General features: G+C 47.0%; 1 protein-coding gene across 1 annotated transcript in view; it reads left to right on the forward strand.

Moving 5' to 3' along the window:
* CFAP77 (cilia and flagella associated protein 77) overlaps window positions 1-12,004 on the forward strand; it is a 60,554-nt gene that overhangs the window by 28,012 nt on the left and 20,538 nt on the right. The window contains exons 2-3 of the mRNA XM_086625451.1: window positions 7,665-7,764; window positions 8,327-8,555. Coding sequence (XP_086481577.1) covers window positions 7,665-7,764; window positions 8,327-8,555 — 329 coding nt within the window. The remainder of the gene's footprint in view (window positions 1-7,664; window positions 7,765-8,326; window positions 8,556-12,004) is intronic.

Consider the following 12,004-nt stretch of genomic DNA (forward strand, 5'->3'; position numbering starts at 1 on the left):
AGGTTTGATTACATTAAAGAAACAGCAACCTTTTTAACAGCAAAAACTTTCATCTATTCTCTAATGAAAACAGAGATTATTGTGTACATGAGGTGACTGAAGTTGGTAAGTTCCTGCATCTGCAATCAAAGATTAGAGTTTCTCCTTGAGTGAAAGCTGAGAGATTCCTGAACCAGAGGTTTGCCTGAATTTAACAAGTTGTCTGTTACTCTGAAATATTTGAATATTTTGTTTTAGGAGGTACCACAAGTGTATTGACTTCAAGAAAATTCTGCTGTGAAATAACAGGTAGCTCTTAAGGCAACCTGTATCTCCTCTGCAGCCAGAGATTGAATTTGTCCCTAAGAATCAGGGGTCTGTGCCACCAGAGAACTATTTTGCTCTTCAGGGAACGTGGCCATATTCAGTCTGCTTGAAAGGCCCACAGTCAAATTCCCACTTGCATTCAACTCCTTTAATGTCCTTGTGGCTTACATGGCTGCTACGCTGGCAGCGTTTAGCCTAATGTGTTCTATAGCACCCAAAGAAATTCAGGAGGAGGAAATTAAAACTACCTGTATGGGGTTGGAGGAGCGAGCAGCAAGTTATATAGTGTGAACAGCAGCTAAATTGAGTTGTGCTGGACATGATCTGGGACAACATCTGGCCTTGAGAACATTAGGGGATTTTTCTTAAAGTAACAGATGGGGAGATTTATAGAACAGATATTACTAAGGATGAAACAGAGGAAGGGAACTGCTAGAAAGGGACAAACTTTATTTAAAAAAAAAAAAAAACACCACACTGTGCCATCTCTTTAACATTTAAAGAATGTTCTCTCTCATCCTCAAATAAGCCACATCCTGCTCTCAGCTAAACCTCAGTGCTCCCACTGAAGCCAACAAACACTGAGCAAAACCATTCCCTAACAGAATTTGACTTCAGGGTTTGCAACACAGCGGGTATCCCCAAGGCTGTGGCTCTCTGGGAAACGACAACCCCACTACACCCTTTCCAGCTGCTCTCTGGAGGCCCCACATCTCTCTGGGGAGTCAAACACAGCAATGGTAAAACAGCTTTCTTTGCCAAGGTGCTACTCACTATTTTACCCACATTCTCCTCAAACCTCCGAGAACTGCTGCTGCTTCAAAGAAAGAATCGTTCCACTGATTTTCCCACCCCAAGCTGTCCATGCACATCTCTATTTTTCTGCTGATATTTCCTACAGAGAGTGCAAGAACTCAGAAATGTCTCTTCTCCCTTCAGCTGCTCCAGGGCCAACCCCACGCTGTACCAAACCCTTCCATCACTGTCCCTACATGTCCTTAAACCTCTCCCAGGCTCATTCTGCCTCTTAGAGGTGAATGTTGGTTGGAGCTCCAAAAAGATCAGGTAGAGGTAAGACCTCAGTGTAGCAGTAGCTGCAAACTGCACCCATCTTCATTTAGCCCAAATAACCCATCCTTCCTGCCAGCAGCTTTGTCTTATGACTATGGACCATGCTGCTGCTTTAGGGCTTGCAAGCAAGCAGGGGCTGATGTGAACTTCACAAGCTGTGACATCCACTACAGAAACACACACGTTTCTTTGACCTTCAGTGCTGGCACAAAACCTTACACAGATACAAATTTATCTTAAAGTCAGGAGCAGATTTAATAGAGCAGGAGAAGATGGCTTTCAATATTTCCATCTCAATTATAGTCAAACACCTCGGTGAGCCTCAGCCTTTGGGGCCGTACCTGGGCTGCCTGCTCCCAGCGTTGAGACTGTCGGCAGAATCAGCAGAAATAGCACAACTGGGCAAGGTGTTGGTGATTTATCAACGCTGAAGTAATTCATACTGACACGGAGGCACTGAGGAGGAGCTCGGGGTCCAGCAGATACCCCAAAGACCTGAGAGTTATATGGTGCCACACATCGACAATGGCAGACTTGGGATCTGACTCCCTAGCAAAGAGCATCTTTTTTTTTTTTTTTTCCAAAAACCCTTTTCAAACAGGAGAAATAAGCAGCCCTGTTACAGAGAAAGGCAATTTTAACAGTTGCGATACCCTACTGTTAAAATTGTCCCTCTAAGAGTGTGTTATCCTCTACCTCAATTCAGAGTCCCAGAATTTTGGGGCAAGCAGTTTTTCAAGGGAAAACTAGAAGGTGAATACATCCATGAAGACAAATGAAAGTACGGTGTACTCAAATACTTTCATATCTGTCTGGCCCTTTAAAACCAAAATGATGGAGTTCATTTGCATTTAGATCTCTTTGGCTCCCTTTTTTCATCTAAAGACAAATCCTCACAAAGGCTGCTTAATTAGACCAAATTAGATTTCCACCTAGTGGCTTGTCATTCATTAGAAAAAGCTGTTCTTTTTTTTCCCTGTTTTGGTAATTACAGGCTGGTCGCACGGTGTTCACTTCAGGCTCAAAGTCTGACTCGCATTCATGATTTTGTGCAGATGAGAGGAAAATTATTCAGTCGCATCAAGTCTGCCCATTTTACAAGTTAGATAAAGACCATCGCTGGAGTCTTTTATGTAATGGGGTCTACTCTTTCTTAAGTCTTTAATGATTAATTGTAATAGCATATCTCATGGCAATTTTCAAGACTAAAAGCCAAGTACAAACAGTTCGCACACGAAGCTACTGTACCAGATAGCAGCTGTGTTTCCTTAGATATGGGTTTCCATGTCAGGGACCCACGTGCGTGGCCCTCGGCTGTCGAGCGGAGAAGATGGGAAGGGGCAGGCTGGTTCCTGGGGTTGGGTAGGTAGAAGCCTGGGCTGGAAGTGCCGTTTGCAGCCCAGTTGTGTCGCCAGTGCCTAACCTAGGGAGGGGGACACCTGCGTCCTGCCTGTCCTCACAGTCCTCTGGTGCTGGTACCATGCAAAGTCTAGCTTCTAGAGGGGAATATCTTTCGAATTTCGACCTGACAGTCAAAAGTTAATAAGGCTGCAGCTCCCCGTGTGGGTCAGTCGGGAGCGCAGGTTAGTGTAGACTGCATGGGTAGACATACTCTGGGTCAGCAGCGTCTCTACCCTATCCAGGATATTTGTGATGGAAGGAGTTAAACTCACAGTGAGATCCCTGAGCTCTACTGTTCCTGACTCCAAAGGCAGCATTTTGCCTTTTCTCCTTTTCTCTGGAAGACTCGCACTGTCATGGGACAATTATTTGGTCTCACACTCTGAACGCAGTACAGTACTGGAATGGTCCAGTTCCCTCCCCAGCCCAAGCTCCATTCCCTTTGCTCTCCTGCATGGGCACATTAATTCCCTGCCTCAGTTTCCTCACTATTACAACAGGACTAATGCTCAGTAGCATGTTTTGAAGCTGAGTAAATCAGGGCCAGACTTCATGGTCCTTCATCAAGCAAAACTTCCTTTGATTTTGACCTTTAATGTTTATGAAAAGCTTCAAGGATAAGTGCCAACATATTATTAATAATCTTCTTGGGAGTGGAAGTTGCAAGCAGTTAGCGGCATGCAGCCCAGCAGCCACCAGCCCCTGCTAGTGTTTCTTCTGCACTAACAAATCCAGATTTTCAGGTGTGATTTTACAGCAACATTCTTGTTTTCCCAATCATTTTTCGTGAGAGAGGGAAAGTAAGTTTTTCCTTCCACCTTTAAAAAAAAAAAAATCTGATCAAATTTGCCTTTCTCAAAACACTGAACATTCCCTTTCTCATCTACCTAAACCTGATGTTGAGTTACTGTCCCCCAGAGGCTCTCAGTAGCTCAGTTCTGATGTATCCCTGCACTTTGTAGCTCACTGCCTTCTTAGAGTGTAATCAAACATCAAGCTAAGTAGCAAATAAATCTCCCGATCTCATAAGCTGCACAGCAAGATCATGTAAATGCAAATGAAGGGCTTGATTTCAAGCTGTCGCGGGGGGAAGGAGGGAAAAATGCTGGGCCTTGTCACCGCAATCACTTCACTCCGCAAGTGCAGTAAATCTGCAATAATAATAGTAATGGCAGCGTGACGGGAGGCTTTACTGTACAAGGGGGTGTAATGAAAAGAGGAACAGAAGGCAGGGGAGGAAGCAGGGCCCGGCAGGCTGAACACGCACCAGTGTGGGGTTTGCCGGCGTCCGCAGGGCAGAGGCGTCGAGGAGGGGACGGGGCAGCTCCGGCTGAGTCGGAGCAGAGAGGATTCATGGATTTGCCCAGCATCCCCTCCTAGCAAAGGGCTGCCTCAGAGGCAGGGATGAAAAATCCACACCTCCATCTCCTGCTGTACCTCTCTGCACAGACGTGGCTCCTGCCCCTCCCACAGTTTCAGTCGTCTTTAGAAAAATCGATGCAACGTGTGTCGATGAGGCTTAAATACCGGAGGATGAAACACAAATAAGTCTTGCGACAAAACCTGGAATCCTTAAAGGTTTTGTACTTCCTTACACCTTCGCAACACACCCATCTCTTACAAACAGGCCCATTTCCGAGCCTTCCTCTTCCTTTGCAGAGAAGATTTTCCAACACCAGTAGACACTCCAGTACAAATCCAGGGCTCAAACCCAGCTGCACAAATCGGAAACTACCAGGCAAAGGCCAGGGAGCTCGATACACCCAACACCACTCGCTCTTCAGCCAACTCGGGTATCCCCACTGATCAAACACCCCACCCCTGCGCTGCAGCCAGTCTGAGCATAGTTCAGCCACAAAAATTGTTGTGTCCAAGGAGGAAGGATGCATTAGCTGAGCCCTTAAAGACAGTTTGAACACACAAACGAAGCCTCAGCCCACATCTCTTGCAGCCCTGGGAGGAGGTGATGATCTCTGCAGGATGCTCTGGGAATGCTTCAGGAACAAGTCTAGAGTTGTCTTTTCCAAACAGGCTGGATAAACAGTATTTAAGATGCTGGATTTTCCTCACTGAGGTCGTAAAGGGAGAAAACTTGCAGAAGGTACCCAGAGAAAATTAGGACCGCCTGGGATGTAGAGAGAGACGGTTTTAATTAGAGCCAAGAGGTGGGAAATAAGGCAGAGAAATGACATCTTAATGAGGTTTAATGAAGTTGTCTGCTGATGGGCACAGCTGTCAGACAGATCTGTATTCCAGCCAAGCAGCTTTGTGACAGGCGAAACCTGAACAGAAGAAACAGTGCTGGAGCTGGGGAAGAGAAAAGGACCTTCTGCATCAACTTTGGCTCGCTCTCCCCACCACTTCATGACACAGCACACCTACAATGCCCCAGGACAAACAAATGAAACCAGCCCATGGGGTTGCAACAGCGTTTTGCTAATTTATGAATGAGAAAGGCTGTAATCTTGGATTATAGTGAGCAAGATTCATTCCTGCTACCTCCTTCTTCTTTGCTTTTGTGGGTAAAAGATGTTGGCAGGCAACCAGATTCCTCCGAGTCTATTGATTTTCTTCAGGCACAAGTTCCCTCCATGTTCAACATATTGGACCAGGTTTTTTAATTATTTTTTTTAAATTAATTATCCAGCACCTTCAGCTTTATTTATGCAGTGCAAAGTGACTGTAAAACGCCAGCCGATCATAAACGGAAACAGTGTGTGCTCATTTTGAGATGGAATAAACACTCAACTGTGTTAACTTCAGGTGCTCTACAAAAGGAATTCTTTAAATCCCATAATTTCTTCCACTCTACCAAGTTCTGTATTCAAAGATCTGGAAGCAACTTTGCCATGGGTTACAAACCTCTCTCCTTTCCTGCAGTTTTCTCAGCAATGTTCTCCCATCTGCCACACCTCCGCTGTCATACCAGATTTCTGACCTCACTCAGCTGATCTGATATCAGAACATGATCCCTGGAAAACGCCTTTTCTCATGCACGTGAGGAACATTACACAGTTTTCCTTGGATATCAGTGACAACTAACCTAAAAATAGCTAGCGTACAAACGCCTGTAAATACAGGAGAACTAGATCAGCAATGAAAGCTACTTTATCATCCCTGGCACCAGTTTACACGCTTTGCGTGAGCTCCGAATCCCACACAGAGTGTACACATGGTTTAGCACTGCTGTGTGGGGTTGCTCTTGCAGTAGCACCAACAGCCCACTCGCTCCCATCGTGCTCGGTGCTGGACACGTCTGCAAGGGACAGTCCCTTCTGCTGCTAGAGGCTTTCAAGGAGACAGCTGGAGGAACACAGCCGTGCACAGCTCCAGGCGAAAAAGTTTGGGGAATTAAGAGCAAATTCTAGAGAGCTCCACACAGAGCCTTCTGGAAAGGTGCCTGTTTTGGGCAGGGGTTGTTAACCCTCGCTCTCCAGGCAAAACTGGCTCAGCAAGGGTTTTGCCTGAGGGTGATGCAGAACAGCTCAAGCTGCTCGGCAGCATCATGCCCACTTGCTAAATACCTTTAACAGCACATAAAAGGGGCCACCAGGCTGGCAGTGTACAGGAGAGCCGTGGCTGCTCCGAGGCACTGGCCGGGGTTTGCGCAGGGCTGGCTGGGAGCAGAATGTAAGTTTGGGTTTGAGTGACATTCCTATACAAGCAGCTCCAGCAACCAGCATCCCGTAGGAACTGCTGTACAGCCTCAACCTGCCATAGTGGCAAATTGAAGGTGGTTCATTATCAGTTTTGCTCTGTACACTCAGTCCCTGCAGAAAGGGCTGCATTTGATTTGGCATCTCCTGATCCAGAGAGTGTTCACTCTGGAGTGTAATAACAGTCATTTCAATGCCAATGTTCAATGATTCACTCGTGAGAAGCACTAAAGCAGGATTTCAGCACTTGCATTCTTCCAACAAGACCTGCCAACGCTTACAACCCCCCAGCTTCCCCAACACCCTTCCCATGGAAAATAGCCTATCCCAAAGCACCCACACCATGCCTCAGGGCTCTGGGGGGTGCTTGTTGCCTCACCCTGCTCCAGCATCTCCTCGCAGGAACACAGACCCAGGCTGCCAGGCTCTCACCCTTCCCTCCTCCACCACCTCCCTTTCATGCAGCAATAAGGTTTCAAGACACACACATCCTGCAGTGACTTCACCATGGAGATGGGAGGGGAGAGACAAAGGGGTGAGAGGAGGTCAGTTAATCCCACAGACACCAACCAGGCTTGGACACACATGGGCTGGGGAAGAGTTCATTTTAAAACTAAATAGCAATGAGGTTATTGAGCTCAAGTTCTCTTCTTTTCTGTTCTGTAAACTCCAGGCTCTGCTCCCCCTTCTTCACCCCCCTTATTCTTCCCCTGCAACACATGCCTTGCGTCTTGATTATTCCCAGGCAGGAGCAATGATGTGATTGAGCTTGGGGAAGTTTGTGCCAGTTTTCTAGGAGGGTGCACAACTTGAAGATGAAATAACTCAAAGGAAAATTAAGACCAGCTGCAGAGTCTCCCCTGCAGACACCATGTCTGGGCATCCCAGCCAAAGGAGAAATTACCCAAACAAGGAGACTTCGAGTTCATACATACTGAGTCAGGATGCCTGTTTCCAGCAAGGCTAGGTCACTTTATACCTTAGGTGCAAACTTATATGAAATTCAGCATCCCTTTAGGCTTAAGCTCTGGTGAATCCTCATGGCTGTGAGTTCTCCTTTTGTACTGTCATACTTGTTTTGTCCAGGCAGTGGGATTCAAACCCACACCAAGCATAGCCAGAGCTGCTCCTGGTACTCATGGCCACGTTCATTACCAATTTTTATTTTCAGGGACTTTAGTTTATCAGGAAAGGCATTTATGCTTCTCCTTTAACTTCACTCTTCTACAGGCAGAACTGGGGAAGCCCCAGAGAAACTGCTACACCCTGCCCGGCTTTGATTTTTCATATGGGCTGTACATCCACAGGACAGATGGAGGAGTCGCTGAAGGTATGACAACACCACTGAAATACAGACCTGCAAGGAAGTCCTAATGCTAATAGGGACTTCTCTCCTACCCAGTGCTCTGTAATACTTCTCATCAAGCTGGAGGTGAAGAAATCCAGCATTCACCCACTTTCAATAGTATCACCCAAATTGCCTGGTGACTAGTAAAGTTTCTCTGTCATATTGAAAACTTTTATAGGATCACAGGGAGCCCAAGCAGAGGGGTATGGCACCTGCAAAGGGTGATACACGTGGTCACTTTCACAACTTTGTTAGAGCTCCTACTCTGTGCTCCCAGGGACAATTCCCCTGTGAAATCAGACTTGCTGAGCAAGCCAGGGTGGAGGGTGAGAAGACATCTGATTCAGATGGAAGACAACCCCATATGAAATGTAGCAGGGTAGGATATGAAGTGCACTCTACAGTGAAGCCATGGCAACGTGCATGCAAGCCACACAAAGCCCTTGTGCATGGTGCACAAACATCAGCCTGCCTTCCCAAATAGGAGTTACTCGAGATGCCTGACCTTTTCTTCTTTGCCTCTTGTGTTTCCTTCTATCTCCAGCAATAGGCCACTGGAACACAGTAAAGCCCAGGACTGCTTCAGTTCAGAATATGCCCCGAGACTTCATCACCATGAACCGTGGTGCTATAAAGGCTGGTTATAGCACAGCCCATGAATTTAATTTGTACTACAAGGCCAAAGACATTCGGTGCAAAGATAACGGATACAGTCACGTCAAGAGATGTCCTCCTAAAATGCCTGCAGACATGACTTATGGCATCACAGCACGGTAAGGGGAAATGCTTGGGGCACTTCTCAGAATGAAGTTATCCTTTCCTACCCTCATGTCTGCGTGTCCCCCACATCTCAGCTAGCAGAGTCCCCAAAAGAGAAGCATCCTGAACCTGGACAGGACATGCTGCAACTGAGCCACAGCATCACTTTCATGTCTGATTACAACTGTGTCAGATGATCGACTACCTACATCTGGTCTACATGCCACAACACATCCCCATTTCACCTCTGGCACTAAGGGCTTGAAACCCCTTAAAAATATGTTCAATGCCAATCCTTTAACTTAAAGGAACGTAAAGAGTTGTAAGCCAGAATAATGGCTTCCCAGGGTCAGAAAAATCAGAACTACAGCATTTCTATTTTTTTGCATTGGTTGAAGTACTCTGGTGCCACTAAGGATCAGTTCAACTTCTTTATCCCACTTTCCCACACTTGTTAGTTCACCACTCTGCATTGAGCAGAAACTGGTGGTACAGGAGGATGGAGGCAAAGAAGCTTTTCATTGCTCTCTTCTGCTTTCTTGGGCTCCCTCCCAAGGCTTGGAGAGGAGCTGGTAACTGCTGCTCCCACAGCAACCCCTCTAGAAGGGCATAAACCTACCCGTTCATCCCTTGCAATGCAAGAGGATGTTTAAGGCTTCACACTGAGTTAGGTCTTTTGCATTGCACCATCACCCCCAAGATTTTTATAAAGCATCCAGCATATATGAGCCCTGCCCGAGGTTCTAAATGTTGTTACCAGTTTGAAGTGACACATTTAACATCCATCTCTCATACCAGCTCCCAACTGCCCTGTGATTTCTCACAGGAAATTATGCAACAGGGAATCTGCAGGGCAGAACATCAGCACCTTGCTTAGATTGACTTTTAGGTCCTTCTGCTGCCTGTCCTCCACTGGAGCACAAGGGATGCTGTAGGGCACAGTGATCTGGAAGAGCCAGTGCAAGTCCAACACAATCAGGTGCTCAAAGCTTCTGACAGGGGCTCCAAACCAGCCCTGCTGTTGCTGGAGCATGGAGGGTTTTCTTGCTCTGTGCAGGTCTGGACCAGACATTAGGTTTCATTTTAAGAGCCAGATAATAATCACTACCAGAAAAATAACAGCTACAAATTCTAGAGAAAAGACATGATGAACAGCACTGTGTATTTTACATGATAGTAAATGGGCTTTGCATATGCAAATTGAATGGATTTTAAAATGGTATTTAATGACAATTTTCGTAGCAGACATTAACATTAATTGCATCAAAATGAAAATGTAGCATTAGCTTGCTGTTAGCTGCAAATGCCCCAGCTATAAAGCTTTATCTTTATCAGTATCAGCCCTCACCGATGTGACAGGGCTGCTCTGCAAATTGCAGGCAAAAGGGCTTTTATGCTGCAAAAGTATCCCCCAATGTAGACAAAAATCAACATCAATTTTGCTTTATTTCTTCATAAACGGAGGTTAAATGGCTGTCTGTAAGAAGTCTAGGCACGTTTCAAAAGTTTTAAGGAAAATCTGCAGACCCCACAACAGCAGAAGTAGTGGGAAAGGGCTTTTAATTTAAAGTTATTATTGTACAACTTGCCCGCTCCTTAATAGCTACCTTTTATGCAGACTGATTGTATTTATCCCTTTACTTTAAAAGCACGTTATAGACAAAATCAAATTACTGGGATTACCAAGGAGTTGTTACAGCCATTTCGGTAAAAGTAGGAATTTAACACACTTTTCCGTGACTGGCAAGTTAAAGATACCAGCTTTGGTGAGCACTCCCCGGCCCAAGCCTGTCCCTAGTCACAGCTGACCTGCTTCAGCAAGTCCTGCCCTGTTAAAAATGACTTGGTTGTCAATGGATTTAAGTTGCTGTCAGGCTCCAAGCCCCGTACGACTGCGTTCTTAGCGCTGCTAATTGGGAAGGCACTCACAACGAAGATATATGCTTGTCTGGGGCAGAAGAGTACGGTGGCATATGGTCTTTTTCCCTGGCTTGAAGCACTTGCTTGCCTTTAGAAGCATCCACTTTGATAAACATCTCGGGTGCAGTGAAGTTTTTCAACAGAAGCCTGCATGCCATCCATCCTCCAGCCCAGGCACAGCACACAGTACGGCTGAGAAGGCCAGGGAGCCAAGGTGCCATCCCATCGCACTGGGAGTTGCTGCAGCCACCCCGTCTGATAATAGCGATGCTCTGGGACAATCCCCAGAGCACTAATGCAAATCCTCCCAGTCTGCACCCCCAGCCCTGTTGCAGCATTCCTGCACAGCTAGAATTGCAGCTTCATGCCAGCACGTGGTCTTGGGGCTGGGCTGCCTCCCTGGGAACAGCAGCACAGGGGGTTATAAGCCCAAACAACTCAGCAGCTGGCACAGGAGCACGTTTGTGGTCTCGCAGCTGCCAGTGGGTAACATGCAGAGGGCTTCTCAAGCCCTGGCAACATCTCTCCAGCCCCTTGTCAAGCCCTGGGCTGTGCTACCAAAGGCTTCCGTCTCCTAAAGACACTAAGGTCAGGAGTACTCCCCAGGCTCACAAGCTCTCCTGGATGATCCCAAAAAGGAATGAGCACAAATGCTGTGATTGCTATTAGTGCCTTATTAATCACACCCTGGCCCTGCCGCTCCCTCTCACACGGCGGATCGCTCATGCCTCTGCTTTCCGTTCACGGTGGACCTGTGCTGCATGGAGCATTTCACGAGGCAGCATCAGACACTGGAGTGAGCTTTCTGAAGCTCTGAGGCCTCTTTCCTTTCCTGGGATATTTACCTTCAAAGGTCACCCATAGCCCTCTATTAATTCCCCATGGGCATTTTCCAGGGGAGAGAAGCAGCTCTGCTTTTTTGCTGATTCCCCCCTGTCCTCTCCCTCCCTTTTCCCAAAGAAATGTTTGGTAAGAATCATGTGGCCAGCTTTGTTGTGAGAGTCATAAAAAGGACATTTTTCATCTCTGCTTTTTCCTGTTCTTGCTCCCTTCTCTCTCTCAGTATCAGACAGAGATTTATTCCCTCCCTGATGCCTGTGGCATTCGGAGCTGGGAGGGGTCAGGGGAGGCACTGATGGGACGATAATAGATAATACAGCAATTCCCAAGGGTCTTGTCCAGCTCCATAGCCAATCCATCAGCAGGCAGTGCTCGTGCCAAGGTCAGCGGTAACAAGGATGTGGTAGGGTCCCAGCCTCCCCCAAGGGGCATCCTCCAGTCAGGCTCCCCCCATTCACGCTCTGGCTTCTGATCTCTAGGCGAGCTGCCTTGTGCAAGCCACGATTTGCAAGAGAGCACATGTCCACCGAGCTGGAGTAATGACCACGTTACTGTGCGTGCACGCTCAGCTCACCTGCCCCAGCCCTCAGCACACCACAAACAGGCCTACAGGTTTTCTTTCAAGGAAAATGCCCATCATCAGCAATACCTCCCTTCCAGGAGGTAAACTCATCCCATCCACATGCTTTGTGCATGACACATG

The sequence above is a fragment of the Tauraco erythrolophus genome, chromosome 22 (assembly GCF_009769465.1).
Source record: "Tauraco erythrolophus isolate bTauEry1 chromosome 22, bTauEry1.pri, whole genome shotgun sequence".
NCBI lineage: Eukaryota > Metazoa > Chordata > Aves > Musophagiformes > Musophagidae > Tauraco > Tauraco erythrolophus.